Raw genomic sequence first — 19,622 nt, forward strand, 5'->3', positions numbered from 1 at the left:
TAATAAAAAATTATAATTTAAATATAATTCTATTAAAATTATAATTAAATTTTAATAAATGATTAATTTTAAATAAATATTTATACTTTTAATATTTACACAATAAGAATAATTTTTTTAGTGTGTTTCGACATGTCGCTTTAGTGATACGTTACGGTATGTGATATGCTCTGTAGACTTTTTTATATATATGATAAGAAATGATAACAGCTTGTTGACTTGATGGATTGTTTTTACCACCGTAATAAAATTAATAAACTTAATTTGCTTTCAACAATAATGTAAACAATTGCTTTTAAATTATTAGTTAAAAGATTGTTGTAAAAAGAAAACGTTAACATGGACCAAAAAAATAATAAATAAATAAAATAGCAATGATATAATTGTTATATCGTTTAATTTACTGTCTTGGAAGCCATTTTACTTGGATTAATGTAATCTTGAAAATAAAAATTGCCAACAAATTAATACATTCTTTCAAACTTTGTACTCAAAATAATGAAATAAAACTTAATATTTCTAAGAAAAAATCACAGATAAAAATATCTCATGAATAAAAATTGTTCGTCAACAAACAAGATATGTGTCTTTTTGTTTTAAAAATGAGACTCTAAATGCTTTAAAACAAAATAATAAAGATCAAAATAATTATTTAATCAAACGCTAAAGATTTTTTTACTTTAAAATAATATACTGAAAGTCAAAATCTTTAAAAAAGAATAATAATTAAAATAACTGTTTAATCAAAAGTTAATTATATAAGGATCCTGTTGCAGATGTAATTTTTTTTGGTTTTACATAAATTTAAGATTATTAAATGTATGAAAATAGATGACTGAAATCAACAATAAGAAACGAGAAGATATTCACAGAGAAAAACGAAAAGAATTAATCTTAATCATCTATTTTCACTCTTCTAATGATCCTAAATTTACTTAAAACTAAAAAAAATTACATTACTTAATTGGTTCCTAACCCTTTACATTATGCCAAAACTTTTTGCCATGAACCATTAACTTGCTTGTACCTAATAAACTATGTTCATATAATCCTGCTGCAAGTAATAAACCGAACAGAATCTAGTACTCCCGGGTTTAGTTCCAATCTCGTTAAGCTCAGCTACTCCCTATAAACTTAACCTTTTTTTTTTCCTTCCCAAAGAGAAAGCACAGTTAACCTTTAAACCAATGCAATTTTCTCAGCAATGGTATTAAACCCTCCAAAAGTTCCCCAAAACCGATTTGAAAACACCACAAAAACTATGATTAACTCTATTGAAAATGGAGAATAAAGGGAGCACAGACCAAGTGCTTCTTGATTGACTTCCATTCGTCCAAGAGAAAAGCAGGAGACTTGACAACGTAAATCATACCGATGTCGCAGGAAAAACATATTACAATACTACTGTTATTATGATATGAAAAAGAAAAAAATTAAGAGGATTCTAAAGAGTAGTAGCGGAGTCAAAATGTAAGTGATGCTTATCTTTGTTGGCTGTAATTAACTGCTGCTTTTACTTTTTAACTGCCAGTTTTACTGACCCTTAATATATGTTCAGCTTCTATTCAGTTTCAAAGAATCTTCCCCCGCACCAATCTTCTGTTGCCTTGAAGGTACATTCATTGCTTCTTTATGTTTAAACTTCGATTCTCTCCGTTATTTTTCTGGGGTTATTGAGTCCTTGAAGAATTGACTTTCCGGGTGTCTGGGAATCGGAGAGATGACTCTTTTTATTGAAGGTTGATTTTTGAGGACTTTTTATTAATGGGGTTCCGTACCTTTGAGGTGGTGGTGGTGGGTGGGTTGGGGGGGGGATAAAACTTGTTTGATTTGATATTTGTTTGTTTACTGAAATTCAAGATTGATCGTTATGTTCATTGCTTATTTCTTTGTAAAATTGGATTATTTTGTATAATCTATAACTTGAAAATTGAGATTCTTCTTTTCTGGGTCTTTAGTTTTTGAAAGAAAAGAAGAAGCATGTTTAGTTAAAATTTTGCTTGGTTTCTTCAATTGAAGTTCAAGCTCCACCCACCCACCACCACCACCACAGAATTTGTGCTTTTATTGAGTGATCACTGAGATTTTCTAACTGGATTGAATAAGAATCATTGTTTCTTTCTCTTCATTTGCAGTGCTGAAGAACCAGTAGGATATGAATCAAAGAGTGAGGCAGAAACGTGAATGTAGTCAGGAAAAAGATAAGACAAACACTAGTTCGAAGACCCTTAAGTGTAATCGTTTGACTTCAGCTACTATTTCTGGAGTTGATTGGACAACCTTGCCAGATGATACAGTTATTCAACTCTTCTCTTATTTAAACTATCGAGACCGAGCTAGCTTGGCATCAACTTGTCAAACATTTAGGCTTTTAGGATCTTTTCCCTGTTTATGGGGGTCGCTGGACCTCCGTTCTCACAAATTTGATACTGCAGCTGCTGTCTCACTCTCTTCACGTTGCAAGAATCTCCAGAGACTTAAATTTCATGCAGCTGGCTCAGCAGATGCAATAGTTAGTCTTCAAGCAAGGGAACTTCGAGAAATTAGTGGTGATTTTTGTCGGGACATTACAGATGCTGCACTTTCAGTGATAGCAGCAAGACATGAGATGCTTGAGAGTGTCCATCTTGGTCCAGATGCTTGTGAGAGAATCAGCTGTGATGCAATAAAAGCACTTGCATATTGCTGCCCAAGGTTGCAGAGGCTTTGGATGTCAGGTGTTAAGGACATTAACGGAGATGCTATTAATGCTTTGGCTAAGCATTGTAGGCTGTTAAAGGATGTTGGGTTTGTGGAATCAGACAACATTGATGAAGTGGCTCTTGGAAACTTGAGTACGGTTAAATTTTTATCAGTTGCAGGGTCTAGAAACTTGAAATGGGGATCTGCAGCACACGGTTGGAGTAGATTGCCTTGCTTGGTGTGTTTAGATGTTTCTAGAACTGACGTAAATCTAACTGCTGTTACCGGATTTCTCTCAATGTCCCAAAATTTGAAAGTATTGTCCGCCTTGAATTGCCCAGTTTTTGAGGGTGAAGTTGACAGAAACTCGATGTATAATCACAAAGGAAAAATATTGCTTACTTTTCTGAGTGACATGTTCAAGGGAGTGACATCATTATTTGCCAACAATTCTAAAAATGTTACTGATGTGTTTCGGTACTGGAGGAGATTAGTGAATAGAGATAAAAACGTGGATGAAATTGTTGTTTGGATTGAATGTGTCTTCTCGCATTCACTTTTGCGTATCGCTGAAAACAATCTGAAGGAGTTTGATGATTTCTGGCTCACACAAGGGGCAGCCATATTACTCAGTTTGTTGCGAAGTTCAAAGGAGGAAGTTCAAGAAAGAGCAGCTATGGCTGTTGCAACCTTCGTAGTCATTGATGATGAAAATGCTACTGTTGATTGTAAAAGAGCTGAGGCAATTCTACGGGGGGATGGAATAAGGGTGCTTTTGAACCTTGCAAGATCTTGTCAAGAGGGACTTCAGTCCGAAGCAGCTAAAGTATGAATTACCTCTTTTTCTGTGAATATACTAAATATGATCCTATCATTTAAAGTAATCTTTACAATTTCATGAATTATAAGCAACGTTAGAAGTGACTACAAGGTGTAGTCTACAACTGTACTTAGATATTAAACTTTTCATAAATTCTGTTTTAGAAGTTATGCTTTCATATAATTCGTCACCTTGGAATTTGTTGTATGAGTTTTGCTGAGATACTGGACTAGTAATTTTTTGTTGTTGTGATTCAGGCCATAGCAAACTTGTCCATAGATTCAAAAGTTGCAAAAGCTGTTGCTGAAAGTGGAGGAATCAAAATTCTTGCCAATTTAGCAAAATCGATGAACAGATTGGTAGCTGAAGAAGCTGCTGGAGGGCTGTGGAATCTTTCGGTTGGGGATGACCATAAGGTTGTGAAACCGGAAAGAATTTTATTGGTGGTTATCTTCAAAATTTTCATCTTTATCCAACTCTTTCTTTTTCAGGGTGCCATTGCAAAGGCTGGTGGTATAAAAGCTTTAGTTGACCTTATATTCAAATGGCCTTCCAGCACTGAAGGACTTCTCGTATGCATCTTTAACTGTTCATTCCTCCATATATTTGTATTATAGTTGGAGCTAAATTGTCAGCTTTGCTATATTAAGGAACGTGCAACTGGAGCACTGGCAAACTTGGGAGCTGATGAGAAATGCAGCCTGGAGGTGGCTGTGGCAGGTGGAATCCATGCTTTGGTGATGCTTGCTCGCACTTGCAAATTTGATGGAGTGCAAGAGCAGGTATTTTGGTTTTACTTACTTTTGTACATTGAGAATGAAAAAAAAAATCATCTTTTCCAGATGGGTGATGGTTTTTTAGGTTACATTGTTAGTGACCAGTATAATTTATTTAGGATAACTAGTAGATATTTTAGAAGTCCTTATGGATCTGCATTTTTTATAGCTAGGAGGAGATTAAAGAATTGACCAATACTGTTCATGTCTTCCATGCTAGGTTGATATAATGCTGATTAAACTAAGACACTAAACTGCCGAGTACCTTTGCATTTACCATGGAATATGCATCTAATGTTTTCACTCAGAATGCCTAAAGATTATAGCTCCCTCGAGTGTATGATTATCCAACGTTGAATGGAGAAATGCTATATTTAGCTGGATCCCTTATCAAGTATTCTTATTTTAAGACGTGGGAAATTTGTTATATTTCAATTTTAAGCTGACATGCTATCCCCTGTTAATAATATGCCTGCAAATGGGATGTCCTTTTAAGGTGAATACTTATCCCTTAACTTCATTCAGTTGCCTCCCAACCATTCTGGAGTATCAGCTTAATTATGCATTCTTATGCAAACTAATGTTTCAGCAGATAGCTTTAAATTTTTCTTGCTAAATAAAATTTTCTTCTCATTTTGGCTAGGCTGCTCGTGCCTTGGCTAATTTGGCAGCTCATGGGGATAGCAACAGCAATAATGCTGATATCGGACAAGAGGAAGGTGCGCTGGAAGCACTGGTGCAACTTACTTATTCTCAAAATGAAGGTGTAAGGTGATGTAATTTGCTTCATTTCGCCTGCGGTAATCCTAACCACCTATGAGTGAAACTTAAGTAAATGGCAATGCATCTTGCATGTTTTAAACATTTATTACTGCTGACTATGTCACTTGGAATTTTACTTTAAGTAATTGCATGTACTAAGCTATGCTCGACTCATAAATCCATCTTTCCAAATTCCATTTTATTTATTCATATCTCCTCACAAGCAGGCAGGAAGCAGCTGGTGCTTTGTGGAATTTGTCATTTGATGACAAAAATCGAGAAGCAATTGCAGCAGCTGGTGGTGTTGAGGCATTGGTATGGTGAATTGCATGTCAAAACCTTGATCATTTCATATTTGCAAATTTCAAGTAAATTATTATTCTATTTTATTCTACATATGATGAATCAATTATTAAATTATCTCAAGTATTCCACTGCCTGTTAAAAGCTATTAAATGGTTTCTACCATACTTTTTATCTTGGTCTTAATTTGATCATTTCCCTCACTATGAGTGTGGCCTTTATTATTCCTTTATAGGTTGCAGTTACTTTTATTGTAACAAGACACTAAAAATTTATGAATGTTGACAAGATTGTCTATTTGAATTTCTTTTCTCCTTATTCTATTTTCTTATGAATTATTGTAGAATTCATGACTTGAAGCAATTAAAATAGACTCAATATGCATGATTTCAAACATAAAAAATAAGGTAGCAATTAATATGCAAAGAAGCGGTTCAAGAGACTCATATTATGATAATCATTCATTTCTTTAAAACGGATGTGGCAGAATTGCTGCATTATCTATGGCGATACTAGGTAATTTTTTTTTTATATTGAGAAGCTTCGTAGGCATGTCTGATGTTAAAATATGGAAGGAAATACAAGTGCTAAAGATAATTTTGTTTGATATCGAGAAGCTTTTATGTTAATGTTCTCTGCCTTGATGATTCTATTAGCAACACCACCTATAAAAACTCCAAATATTAATAAAATTTATGATTCCACTTCTTGAACTGATAACCCTCACCTAGGTTGTGGTTTTGCAAAAATATATGTATTTTTCGGCTATCAGCCCTCTTGCAGGTCGTTGAAACTTTTATTTCGGTTTGCATTGTTAGGTTGCCCTTGCTCAATCTAGCTCAAGTTCTTCCCGAGGTCTTCAAGAAAGAGCTGCAGGTGCCCTTTGGGGATTGTCAGTATCAGAAACTAACAGGTATTTGAGGAAACTTCTTGACTGTAATTGTTCAATGTTTCAACTTAGTGAAAATATTTGCTGAACAAATTCTTAGGTGAAGGTGCTCTCCTTTGCTTTGGTGCTGTATACGTGTAAAAAGATCTTTTCTTGTAAACCAAATACGAGTAACCTAGACCTTGTTCATTCTATTTAGTTTAGAGTTTGAAGCATTTGCTACATGTGTGTAAACCTTAAAACTCTAGACGTAAATCATTTTCAGAGTTCCGTGTCTTGACAGAATGTCTGATCTACAACTATTTAGGCCTCAGTTTATGGCAAACTGAAAAATCAATCTCTTTTCATTTTGACTTATTTTTTGGTTATAGATAGCCTTTTCTATATACATTATAGCAATGTATATTAATTTTTCTTGAAGGATGTTTCTTAGCAATTTATTGCGGTATTTTTTGTTAATGTAGCATTGCTATTGGAAGACAAGGTGGTATTGCTCCACTTATTGCCTTAGCACGCTCAGATATTGAAGTAAGCTTCTCACTCTTTGCTTGTTTAGATTATTCATTATTCTCAAAATTAGTTTAAGATTTTTCTTGCATTAACTGTGGTTTATTTGTATTTTCTATGTTACTGTTAGTACAATTGCTTTTGGCCCTGATTTCTGAGAATTTGAAGTTGATGTAAATTGACAGGTTATAATAATGTTAGGCTTTGGCCAAGAAGGGGTATTTAGATAATTAAATTTCAGTGTTTATCCTTAAGACTTTGGCCAATAAGGGGTATTGGTACAATACTAAGGATTATGGACCCTATAAATATGTAATGTCCTATGACTATTTTTTCTCAAACAATTGAATATAACAAAAAGCCTTTTGGCAATTGTTTGGACGTTGATCCCCTTGAAATGATCAAATTTTATTTTTCTTGTTAATCTTCCGATTTCCCTTTTGATAGAACCCTAGGTTCTTAACAATATTCTAACCGTAAACTAAGGTTTAGTATATGATTGGTTTTCAGGATGTCCACGAAACTGCTGCTGGAGCACTCTGGAATTTGGCCTTTTATCGTGAAAATGCTCTCCATATAGTACATGATGGTGGAGTTAAACCTCTCATTCATCTATGCTCTTCATCAGTCTCAAAAATGGCTCGTTTTATGGCTGCATTAGCCTTAGTTTACATATTCGATGGGAGGTATGTCAAACTATTTTTTGCTAGTTGGCAATATTTGTGTGATAGAGTGTCGGATTCTTAGTTTCAATGATTAAGGTTCAATGATTGGCAGCCTCAAATATATAGATAAAAAGATCCTATTTTCTATAAGTTATCATGGATGGACAACCAGACAGCACTTTAAAGAGAAGCAAAAAGAAGAAAAAAAATAATATTTAAGCTTTGGTAAAAAGGTGGTATTGACTGGTAGGGGAATGCTTCAAAAAGTTACTTTTGAGGTCTAACTTTTGGCTTAACTATTTATAGGATAGATACATCTGTTCCGGCTGGGTCCTCATCATCTGGAAGTTCAAAGACTCTGAACACGGATGGGGTTGGGAGGATCGCCTTAAAGCATGTTGAAGAATTTGTGACCTCATTCTATGATCCACAATCCTTTCTCACTGCAGCTTCATCATTGGTCCCCACTGCTTTGGCACAGATAGCAGAAGCCATAAGAATACAAGAAGCAGGACATCTAAGATGCAGGTTTTAATGTTTTGGCCTTAGCATTTGGTATTCAATTGGTAAATTTGAATGAGTTTATGGTGGTAAATTACATATTGTATTAATCTATTTACTAGCATATAGTAAATTACTTATTGCAGACAACATGATATTTGCATGCACTTGTCATTACCCCTGGTTTCTGTTGTCTCGTTCGTCGCTTCCTTTTCTCTCTCTCTCAATTGTGAACTAAAACCAACCCCATAGGGAGAGCAGTGGATCTCACTAGGAAATTGCTGATGGGAGGGTAGCCTATGGACTTTATAAACTACCCTAAGGCCTTAGACTTTGTTGATATGAAACTTATGTTGCCCCTTGTGCATTCTTGAAACACCGATGTTTGTACCTGTAACTAATCAGACCAGACCGGACCTTTTTATGGAACACCCAATGGCCAAACGTTGTTGTTTCAGCCATCCATCTCTTGAATCCTCATTTTTTACCTCTGGCATAGCATTTGCATTTTTGCCACACTTCAAATATTGTAGTTTTTGTTGTAAAAGTTGATGCTTGCACTTGATTAGTAAGTGACTCAAACACCATTCCGGCCTTTCTGTAGGTGACATCAACTTTTTTGAACGTTGTTCTGTCATTTTTTAATTAAATCCAGTATGTCTACTCAGAACATTTTGTCGGAAATGTCTTTAAAAGTCTGTTACAATTCTTGGAAATTCTTGTAAAAGGAGTTTCCAAAAAGAATTAAATAAAAAGAGAGAAATCAAATCAGGCTTTAAATTATTGGCTTGAGAAAACGAATTGATGGGTAAAAGGTATATGACGATGAAAATGCTCTGCCAATCTTACACCAAGTTTGTATCGATCCGCCTTAATGGCATGCTGCAGCATGGTTGGGAATACCAAAGAACACTTTGAGAGTTCTTCCTGCCTTTTTTGTTATGAGTCGGGTGTTAGAGTCAGATACAGTTATGTAACCGACATAGCTATCTCCATTTTTTTCTAAAGTTTTTCCATTTATGTAGAGATTTTTTTTAAGGGTCATATCCCCTAAAAAGGTGTTGGACACTATACTTCAAAACACAAAAAAGAAGCAAGATAAGTTCCACTAATATCTGGCTTTAGGCAGTAAATTTATGGTTCAATTGTTGAAGCTTTGTAATTTTAGCATCCATTTCCAAATGCATCCTCATAAACACAATTGATATTTGCCGCATAAAAAGTTTGTTAATGGTTCTATGCTATATGTTTTCTGCAAGATAGTTATTTTCCTACCACCCCTTTCTCTGGGAATGACATTTTCACAAGTTTCATGTTCATGGCTCTTACCTTCTGCATTCCTCTCTGTATTCTAATATATATATATATTTTATCTTATCTCTCCAGTGGAGCCGAGATTGACAGATTTCTCAGAATGTTAAGGGACCCTTCTTCCATACTAAAGTCCTGTTCTGCATTTGCTCTTTTGCAGGAATGCACCTATTCTCTTTATCCTATCTATTAAAAAATATAGTTTTGTTTTATTCTCATTTTGGCAGTACATTTTGCAGTTTACTTTGCCTGGAGGACGGCATGCAATGCACCATTCAAGCCTCCTTCAAAATGCAGGTGCACCGAGAGTCTTACGTGGTGTTGCTGCTGCATCAACAACCCCTATTCAGGCCAAAATATATGCAAAAATCGTGCTTCGGAACCTTGAGCGCCACCATGAACTCTCAAGTTATTTGTGAGGATAGTTTCTTCTGAAACTCTCCCATGGAGATTGTCAATCCTTGGAAAAAGTACAATCTACTTTAGAATCGAACCACGAGGCTGAAGCAGGCTCTCTCGTTGTCTTTCCTGAACCAAAACTGTTCCTTTTTGGTTCAAAAAGTTTAGACACCTTGTCGTGTCTGGCCTCGTGGATTACTTGTGGTTAGAAAATGAAAGAGGGCATGCATGTTCATGAAGATCTTTAAACTGATGTTTGTTAGGTTTAGCAGAACAGAGGATTTTTTTTCTTTTTAGTTTATTTTGACTATCATCACCAAAAGGGAAAAGGGAAGGGGAAAATAAGAATAATCCTTTGACCAGATATCAATCCTTTTACCATATATATACACAGTTTGCAGTGATTTTTCATTAGTACCTGATCGAGCTATCTGTTCCGCTTTTCTAGTTTACTTAAATATGGTGGTAATATAGATTATCCAAATATTCACGTCTTATAAGGACGTTGAAGATGAAGCTGTTCGAACCCAGAATCTTTAGAGAGAATAGTTCGGTAAACCGAGTTATTTTCCACACGAATATAATTTCAAAATTGATTTGAAATGTCAAGATTAAAACTACCGAAATTTGCACAAAGGACATACCCAAAAACTATTGAATATTGAAACACTATGGAGAAAACCTAATATTGAACAAACTACATAAATAATGGTGAGAACACATCGAATTTGAGGTTCAATGAAATATTATCTACTCATCGAGCACCACAAACTAACTTAATCATCAACAAAATATTACAACAAATGGAATTCTTTGGAATTCCCAAACTATTAAAAAGTGAGAGAATGGAGAAAACAAATGGGAGAGATAATTTTTGGGATGATTTCAAATGAAAGTGTTTAGGCCTATTTATAGTTGAGTTTCAAGGATTAAATTTATAAATAACCTGACAGTTTAAGGACCAAATATGAATTTTTCTCATGTAAAAAAGTTGGCCACTTGCCAACTTGTGTGAAAAAAAATCAAATTTGAATTTTTTTAGTGGTAGTAGATTTGAACTTGAATTTTTTTAGTGGTAGTATATTTGAACTTGAATTTTTTTATGGCTATCAATTTTAACCAACACTTGTTTTTTCAACTTGTAGGCATGTAAAATTACAAGCCACACACATAACAAATCTCCACCTTGGCTTGAAATTATCAAGCTTACTCAACTTCTTCAACTCTCAAAATCTGATGAAGCTATTCTTATGTAGTGCCTCTAATTGTACTCACGAGCGTCTTACACCAAAAGGTGGTCAAAATTTTAGTATGTTAATCAAGTTCAAATAATGATTGAACTTGATCATTGTTACCACCTTGGTTATCATATCTGCAGGATTTTCTGTTGTCACACTCTTCTGAAGTAAAATATTTTATTCTTCAAATATCTCACGCATAAAGTGATATCTTACGTCGATATACTTAGTCCATGAATGGTAGACTTGATTTTTCGCTAAGTGAATAGCGCTCTGACTATCACAATAGAGACTAGTGTGACTTTGAACAACTCCCAAGTCTTCCATCAATCCGTTAAGTCAGATTGTTTTCTTCACAACCTCTGAAACTACGATCTATTATGCCTTTGTAGTAGACAAAGCCAATGTAAAGTGTAAAGTAGACTTCCAACTTACTGAGGCTTTTGCAAGAGTAAATGAATACCCAATAGTTCGACACTTATCTAAATCACCAGCACAGTCGAAAATAACATACCCAACTACAAACTGATCAAGCATTTTATCTTGTACAAGAACTAAACCAACATCTACGGTTTGTTTGAGATACTGTAGAATCCATTTCATAGCTTGAAAATGTCCCTTTCCAGGATCGTGTATGTATCTGCTCACAAATGCAACTGCTTGTGAAATATCAGGATACATACACACCATCACATATATCAAGCTCTCAACTGCATTAACATATGTAACTTTTGTCATATACTCTCGTTCTTCATTAGTTTTAAGGGATAACTGAGAACTAAGTTCAAAGTGAGAAGAAAGTGGGATAGTACTTATTGATAACTCCGTAAAAAGACACTATTTTTAGTCTTTTTTACTTAAATTATTGTTTGTCTAAACATTGTTGTCATAGCATAGTTGCATTTAGGTTATAATTGCATGTGGTGGATAAGTTTTGCCTAGGTAAGATTTATTTGGCTTAACTAATGCTGTTGAGGAGAAAGGACTTTTGTGGGTTGTGTGTGTGCAAGAATTGGCTTAGGAGGAACATTTCAGCTGTGACAATATATTTCGCAAGGGCCAACGGAACACAGAAGACAAAGACAGCGATGAACATATTTTTTTTTACCAAGGCAAGATTTATCTTGCAAGTCTGAAGAGGATCTGATGAATTATTGATGTCACCTGTCAGCTGTACGACTGACCTCACGTGTAATCAAGCCCCCCAGATTCTGACCATATTCAACTGCCTTTCCATCTATAGCATGGACAAGTTAACATGGTATTTAGGGAATATTTAATTACAAAACCCTAGGAAAATTCCTTTAATAAATACCCAGTCACAACCGCCAAAAAAAGGGGCAAGGAAAAAGAAAATTCACCTGAGGTGTGGAGTAAGCAACTGTAGTACCTTACCTTTCATGTTCTCTAACCCGACCGTCCTTGGTGCCCTCCATAGCCAGGCTATAGCAGAGAGACGGTCAGGCCTCGAGAGAGGCTGACCGCCAGAGCAGGCGCGGTGCTGGTCAGAGCTGTCATGGTAGAGCCACCTTCTTTGGAGCCATTCTTTCTTTTCTTAATTTCTTAATCTATTTTGAGGTTTGTATTAACAATGATACTTTTGGATGACACTTTGGAAACACCATGAATTGTTTTTTTGTATTAGTTTTTTGTTTTGCCGAGACAATTATTTTATGGTTCATGAATGATGCATTATGATTTTGCTTACGTCTGTTTTGTTCATTGTTTTAATATTTTTCCTTGTCATTGTAAGAGCTTTCGAGAGATGGCCTGATTCCTAGGTGAAACACTTCTAGACCTTGTAAGAGCTTTTGAGAGATTGTCGTCTTTTTAGAAATTGATTCTTAAATTCGAGAGAATTAATATAGATCTACGTGAACAATGGAATAGATCTGGGATGGTGATGTTCTAACCTACCTATCTTAGAGATACGGAGAGGGTTTCAATAGACTAAAAGGGAAAGACTTGAGTAAAATAGATAACGACTATAGTTCACGTTGAGGGGTATTGCTACAATAACAGTCTGACAAACCAAGGGTTGTAGTTAATGCTGTAGTATTGTAATAGAAATCGTCTTAGAATACTCAGTAATCCTGTCGGGCAGCCTAAGCATATCATAACAAATCCTTCCAGACTTAGAATAATTTCTTGCCATAACAAAAGACTAACTTGAGTGCTTTGTGAAAAGTCTGAATATGTGAGGTTATTCTGAATATATTTGAGTCAACGTTTTTCTTTGCCTTGATGATTTTTATTTGTTACTTTTGCATATTTCCTTTGCTTCGACCAAACTTTTCTACAATCATACTTCACAATATTCTCTTGCTTTAGCAATGCTTTGACACTTGTTCGTATAATCCATTGCTAATTGTTTTTCTGTTTTGAATAGAATTCAGGAACTAGCTCGTGACACCTAGCTCTAGTTGTGGTGAAACATCAAAACCCCTACCAATCCCTGAGGAGACGATAACTCGCTTACCCTTTATTACTTGATTCGACTGTATATACTTGCACAAATTTGCTTGCCTTATCATATACATTTACAAGCGATCAAATTTTTGGCGCTGTTATCAGGGATTGGCAACTGACAAATTTTTTAATATTTTTGTCATAACAAATTTTTATTTCTTGTCACATTTTACTTAGTTAGTTTAACCTGTTTAATTTTTTATTTTTATTTTCCTTTGAATGTTTTTATCGTTGCATTACCCTGAGATCTGCTGGTAAACCACTAGAACCATTTGACCCTGAGATTGAACAGTCGTTCAGATAAAGCCGACGTAACCAACGAGCTAGAGAGTATATGAATAGACTATAGTATCAAGGCGACAATAATATGGGAGATTATGCAGATCCCGACGTAGTGGCAAATAATCTTCCTAGAGAAACTGCATGACCACGAGCAATATGAGACCACTTGAATCCAATTCTTGATGATCTCAATCTAGGCATTGTGGCACCAGAAATACATCAATTCATTTTGAACTTAAACCGGTGATGTTTAACATGCTAAATTCCATCGGTCAGTTGGTGGCTTGTCTAATGAGGATACTAGACATCATGTCCGTGACTTTCTTGTAGTGTGCAATTCATTCAAGTCAAAGAGTGCATGAAGATGTGCTGAAGCTTAAACTTTTCCTTCTTCCCTACGCGACCGAGCAAGATCTTGGCTCAGGAGTCCCTTTAGGCTTAATGGAATCATGAGCAGATTTATGTAAAAGTTGTTTACTTCGATACAGCCTTTCCAATATGAACACACAACTACACAATGACATTGCAGTTTCACCAAAGCGACGATGAATCCATGTAAGAATGTTGGACAGATAAAAATGTTTGTTTCGCAAGTGCGTGAACCATAGATTTAATGACTGGACTCAAGTTGTAATGTTTTATAATGCAGTCAATACACCTACTCGAATGATGTTAGATGCCTCAGTGAATGACACTTTGCTTGAATAATCACCCGAGGAAGCCTTCGATATCCTCAACAGGATAACGAATAATGACTATCAATGCTCGACTACAAGGGGGAATCGGTAGAAAAATATCTATAGCATACGAAATTGAGGGTAAGGATTCAGTCTCTTCCATAACTATATATAAAAATTTGCAGTGTCCTAATGAGGTGAGAGAAGTCTAGGCAACTAGTGTTGCATGCATTCTTTGTCGCGGCAACCATCATGAAGGTGAATGTCCAGAAACCCGGAGTCCATCAATTTTGTGGGCAACTACAACCGAAATAACAATCCATATTCTAATACATATAATCCTGGATGGCGACAACATCCAATTTTTTCATGGGGTAATAAACGAACTAACAACACCAATCATGCAAGCAATTATAATAGGCCACAATAGAATAGTTCGGAACATCAAAATTTTCAGCATCATCACCAGCAGATGCCCTGGCAACATAATAAAGGTACAACTTCTTCCTTTAATACAAACTCTAATTTTAACTCCTTGGAAGCGTCATTGTAGGAATTTATTGCCTCGACAAAAGATTTATGGCTTCAACAAACTTTAATTCATGAACACTCATCGACAATTAAGACCAAGGTAACTTGTTACAAAGCCAAGCAACTCTTTTGCTAAGCTATAGTTCATCCTTGAGAGCATTAGAGAACCAAGGGTCAAATCGCCATGACATTACATTCTCGTCCACAAGGAAGTCTCCCTAGTGATACTGAGGTCATTAAACATCATGGAAAGGAGCAGTATAGTGTACTTACACTGAGGAGTGGTACCCAGATTAATCAGAATGACAAGTTTGGGGGGAAGCAAACATAAAATTCTAGCCAAGGCACTACACAACCTAGGGATCAAGCTGAAATTGTTGAACTAGAGGGATTGCCTGAGGAGAAGGAAAAGGATGAAGGTTCAGAAATTCATCAAGCAAATAATGGGAAATTTATTGCCAAGGCAAAAGTCTCCTCACCACCTATAGCATATGAAGTCAGACCTCCGTCGCCTTTTCCTTAATGGTTGCAGAAACACAATGACTAGATTCAGTTCAAAAAATTTGTTGACGTCATGGTCCATTGTATATTAATGTTCCCTTTCTTGAAGCCATCGAGCATATGTTTTCTAAAAGACATGTCACGAAAAAGAGGAAGATAGAAAAAATAGAAAATGTTACCACGGTGAAAGATTCTACTCTGCATTAAGCAAACTTCTGCTAAAGCAAAAAGATCCTGACAGCTTCGTGATACCATGTTCTATCGTGACATCTTTATGGACGACCTCTTGTTGACTTAGGTCAAGCGTAAATTTGATGCCCAAGTCCATATTTTTAATACTAGAATGTGTAACGCTTTCCTAACCACCGTTATCATACAGTTAGCTGATCGGTCTTATGTTCATCTTGAGGGTAGAATTGAAGATGTTATGGGAAAGGGAAAACTTGTGTTTCCAGTTGACTTCCTATTAGACCGTGAGGCAAATCAAAATGCACCCATCATTCTTGGGCGGCCCTTCTTGGCCACTGGATGAATCTTAATAGATTGCAAAAGGGAGAATACATATTGCGGTAGGAGACCAAAGCATCACAATCAATGTCTTCAACTCCATGAAGTATGTTGATGATTCAAAAGAATGTCAATGCATTAGAGATATGGATTAAATGAAAGGGAGGAGAAAATCTTGGCCAAGGTGAATTTTTACATATATATGACGACACTTATGTTAAGACAAATTTTTCTGACGCAGAAAAAATTTGGCCTGGGCGAAAATTAAAATATTGGATGACAACTTTTTCCTCGACAACAATTTTTCGAAAGAAACAAATGATAGATTTCCTGATAATGAAACGTGGGTTATGAAATAAATTAGAGAACAATTTAGCCTCCTTCAAGCTAAACCAGTATGAAATTTGAACCCTTGGATTTCAATGAATTTATTCCCCCAAAATCATCATTATATAATGCACCCATATTGGAACTTAAATTTTGCCTTCCAAAAATATATCTAGTGTTGAAAACATTTTGATGCGATATAACAAATTAAGTATTATTGATTTTAAGATTTTTAAAAGTATATCGATTAAAATATCAAATATCAAAATACTCCAAGTTTTTTCAAATGAAATTTCAATCCTTACTTATGTGTAAAATTGTGTTTCAATCTTAAAATATTTTTGAAACAATTTTACAAAGTATTTCGAACCTTTATCGAGCCAAAAATAAGTTTTAAATAGGGAGGTACCGATACCCCATAGAGTGTACCGATACCCCTATGCCAATTTAGGCGCCGAAAAAACATAATTCCAAATGAGTACCGATACCCCTATGCCAATTTTGGCTCCGAGAAAAATAGAATGCCCAGTGGGTACCGATACCCCCTTAGAGGTACCGATACCCTTAGTCATTTAACGGTTGAAATATTTGAATTTTACACTGCAGGTACCGATACCCCCATAGAGTGTACCGATACCCCTATGCCAATTTAGGCTCCGAGAAAAACATAATTCCAAATGAGTACCGATACCCCTATGCCAATTTTGGCTCCGAGAAAAATAGAATGCCCTAGTGGGTACCGATACCCCTTAGAGGTACCGATACCCTTAGTCATTAACGGTTGAAATATTTGAATTTTACACTGCAGGTACTGATACCCATTGAAGGTGTACCAATACCCCACGCTCCCAGTAGCCTTTTTCAAGAAGGTTTTCACACTACAACGACTCTAACATCACCCGAATGATTCAAAATGGCTAGAATCAATCCAATTTGTATTTAAACAAGTTCTAAAGCCATTGATCAACAACAATTGTGAGAGAAACAAAGAGAAAGCCTTAAACATCAAGTTTGAGCTATTCAAGCCAATTTTCATTCAATATTCATTTTTGCTTTCAAGAACACTACTTGTACTCAATTGTATTCATTCTTGAGTGCTCTTTCTTTGTTCTAGAATTGTGCAAACATATTTCCTTGTGAGGTTTTTCTATAAGTTTGCAAAATTTGTATTGTTCTCTTTGGGATAGAGTGTTCTCAAGAATTTGGGGTATAATTTTTGAGGGAGTTGTAAGGTTACTCTTTGTCCTCAAAAGAAAGACAAATTAGTGAATTTTTGGAAAATTCTTAGTGTGGATAGCTAAGGTAGTGGACGTTGACTTTGGTTGAGAAAGTCGAACCACTCTAAATCGCTGTGCAAACATTTTCAATTTTCTGCAAAAGCTTCCACCAAAATTTTTATTGCCAATTCACCCCCTCTTGGCCGATTCTTCGATCGATTAACTCAATAATTGGTATCAGAGTCTCACTCATTTGTAGGTTTAATCACTTCTTGAGTCGATTCGAGAAAAAGTTATATCGATATTCAAATCATCAATGACCTCCACTTCAACCTTTGACCTTGGTCTTGATTCAATGTCTGTCAACAAGCCTCCTTTCTTCAATGGAGCTAATTATGCTTATTGGAAGAATAGAATGAGGTACTTCATTCAAGCAAGTGACATGAGAGCATGGAATATCATAGAAGATGGATACTTCATATCTTCCACTCATTCAAGATTGTGGAGTGAAGCAGAAACAAGAATATTCCAACTCAACTCAAAGGCTATCCATATATTTTACACTCTTGGACCAGATGAATACGAAGAGTTTCACCTTGTACAACTGCCAAAGAGATATGGGATAAACTACAAGTCACTCATGAAGGTACAAATGAGGTAAAAGAATCTAAAATTAGTTTCTAATCATAGCTATAGAAATTTCAGGATGAAACCGAATGAAATATCAAAGCTATGATGAATAGATTTTCCATGATTGTCAATGGTCTCAAATCATATGGAGAGATTATTCCAAACGAGAAGCTTATGAGGAAGTTAGTTTACTCTCTTCCAATATCTTGGCAATCAAAGAAGACAACGATCATCGAGGCTAAAAACTTAAAATCTTTGACCCTCGAGCTAATTGGTTCTCCTCACGCATGAATGATGCTTCAAGATGAGGTAGACCTCGAAAAGATGGACGAGACAAAGAAAGAGATGGAGAAGAAGAAGAACCTTGGAGTTTCTCAAATCCACAAAGGATGAGAGTGATTCGGATGAAGATGATGATGACGAGGAAATGACATTATTTACCAAGCGGTTCAAAATATTAATGAAGCCCAACAGAGGAAGAAAATTCAAACGAAATGAAGGCTTCAAAAATGAACCAAAGGAAAAAACCCTATCATTTGCTATGAATGCAAAATATGGGTCATGTCAAGTACGATTGCCCACAATTGAAGAAGAAGGGACAATCGAAGAAAAAGCACAAGGCACACGTGGCTATGTGGAGCCATGAAGAAGCTTCCGATGAAGAGGAACAACAAGTAGCAAACTTGTTCTTGATGGCTTTCAGGGAGGATTCTCAAGTAACCTCTAGCTCATTTAATTTCGAAGATTATTCTTTTGATGAGCTGTTAGAGGAATATACTGGGTTGGCTTCGGATTATGAGAAATTATTTTTAAAATAGAAAAATAATATTTCAAAATTGAAAAGCGAAAATAATCTCATATCCAAAACCAACGTTGATATTGAAAGTACAATTAAAGAGTTGCAAATCAAACTAGATGAGTTTGAGAAGAAAAAATACTGATTTGCATAATTTACTTTCAAGAGTAAATGATGATCATCAAAAAGAAATTGATGATCTTAAAACCTCTTTTGATAAAGTTGAAACAAATGTTTTGAAAAAGGAGAAAGTTCAAAATCCAACTTTGTTAGAAAAAAGTTTAAAAACTACAATCATAGAGGTCTCCAAAGAACCTCTAATGGAAAAATCGTTAGAAGTATATGGGTTCCTAAAGAACTCATTACTACTAAAGATAAGGATATCCTTACAAATGGATACCCAAGGGGACTAGAATTTTAGAAAACTAATGAATATGGACCCAAAAGAAATTGGGTACCGAAAATAAAAAATTAATTTATGTTTGTAGGGAAAGGAGCATTGCTACAAGGCACGAGAAACAAGTTCAAACTCACGGTACCTTGATAGTGGATGCTCAAGACACATGACTGGAGATAAAAGCCGGTTTATCGAGCTTAACGACAAAATGGAGGGATGTGACTTTTGGTGATAATTCAAATGGTCACATTGAAGGTACACACTATAGGTATTACCTTTTCTATACAAATTAAAGATATTTTATATGAATGGGTTAAAGCATATCTATTGAGTATTAATCAATTTTGTGATAAAGGATACAATGTCTTATTCAAAACAAATGGTTGTAAAGTCATTAACATTGCATCTAATCAGATTATGCTTGTTGGTATAGAA

General features: G+C 35.3%; 1 protein-coding gene across 2 annotated transcripts; it reads left to right on the plus strand.

Annotated features, from left to right (window-relative positions):
* The first annotated feature begins 1,163 nt into the window (after positions 1-1,163).
* On the plus strand, positions 1,164-9,979 carry LOC120115771 (protein ARABIDILLO 1-like). 2 transcript variants are annotated; one of them, XM_039136384.1, is made up of 14 exons: positions 1,164-1,470; positions 1,559-1,613; positions 2,136-3,508; positions 3,760-3,918; positions 3,994-4,074; positions 4,153-4,284; positions 4,922-5,049; positions 5,268-5,355; positions 6,162-6,256; positions 6,697-6,760; positions 7,250-7,425; positions 7,711-7,932; positions 9,292-9,376; positions 9,456-9,979. In XM_039136384.1, the coding sequence occupies exons 3-14, from the start codon at positions 2,156-2,158 to the stop codon at positions 9,633-9,635; spliced, it is 2,763 nt and encodes a 920-aa protein (XP_038992315.1). In that variant the 5' UTR covers positions 1,164-1,470; positions 1,559-1,613; positions 2,136-2,155; the 3' UTR covers positions 9,636-9,979. The 2 variants fall into 2 exon arrangements, with proteins under 2 accessions (XP_038992315.1, XP_038992313.1); XM_039136382.1 differs by lacking the exons at positions 1,164-1,470; positions 1,559-1,613 and adding an exon at positions 1,679-1,785 and having other exon boundaries at positions 9,292-9,368; positions 9,448-9,979.
* The last annotated feature ends 9,643 nt before the right edge of the window (positions 9,980-19,622 follow it).

The sequence above is a fragment of the Hibiscus syriacus genome, unplaced genomic scaffold (genome assembly GCF_006381635.1).
Source record: "Hibiscus syriacus cultivar Baekdansim isolate YM2019G1 unplaced genomic scaffold, ASM638163v2 tig00110271_pilon, whole genome shotgun sequence".
Classification (NCBI taxonomy): Eukaryota; Viridiplantae; Streptophyta; class Magnoliopsida; order Malvales; family Malvaceae; genus Hibiscus; species Hibiscus syriacus.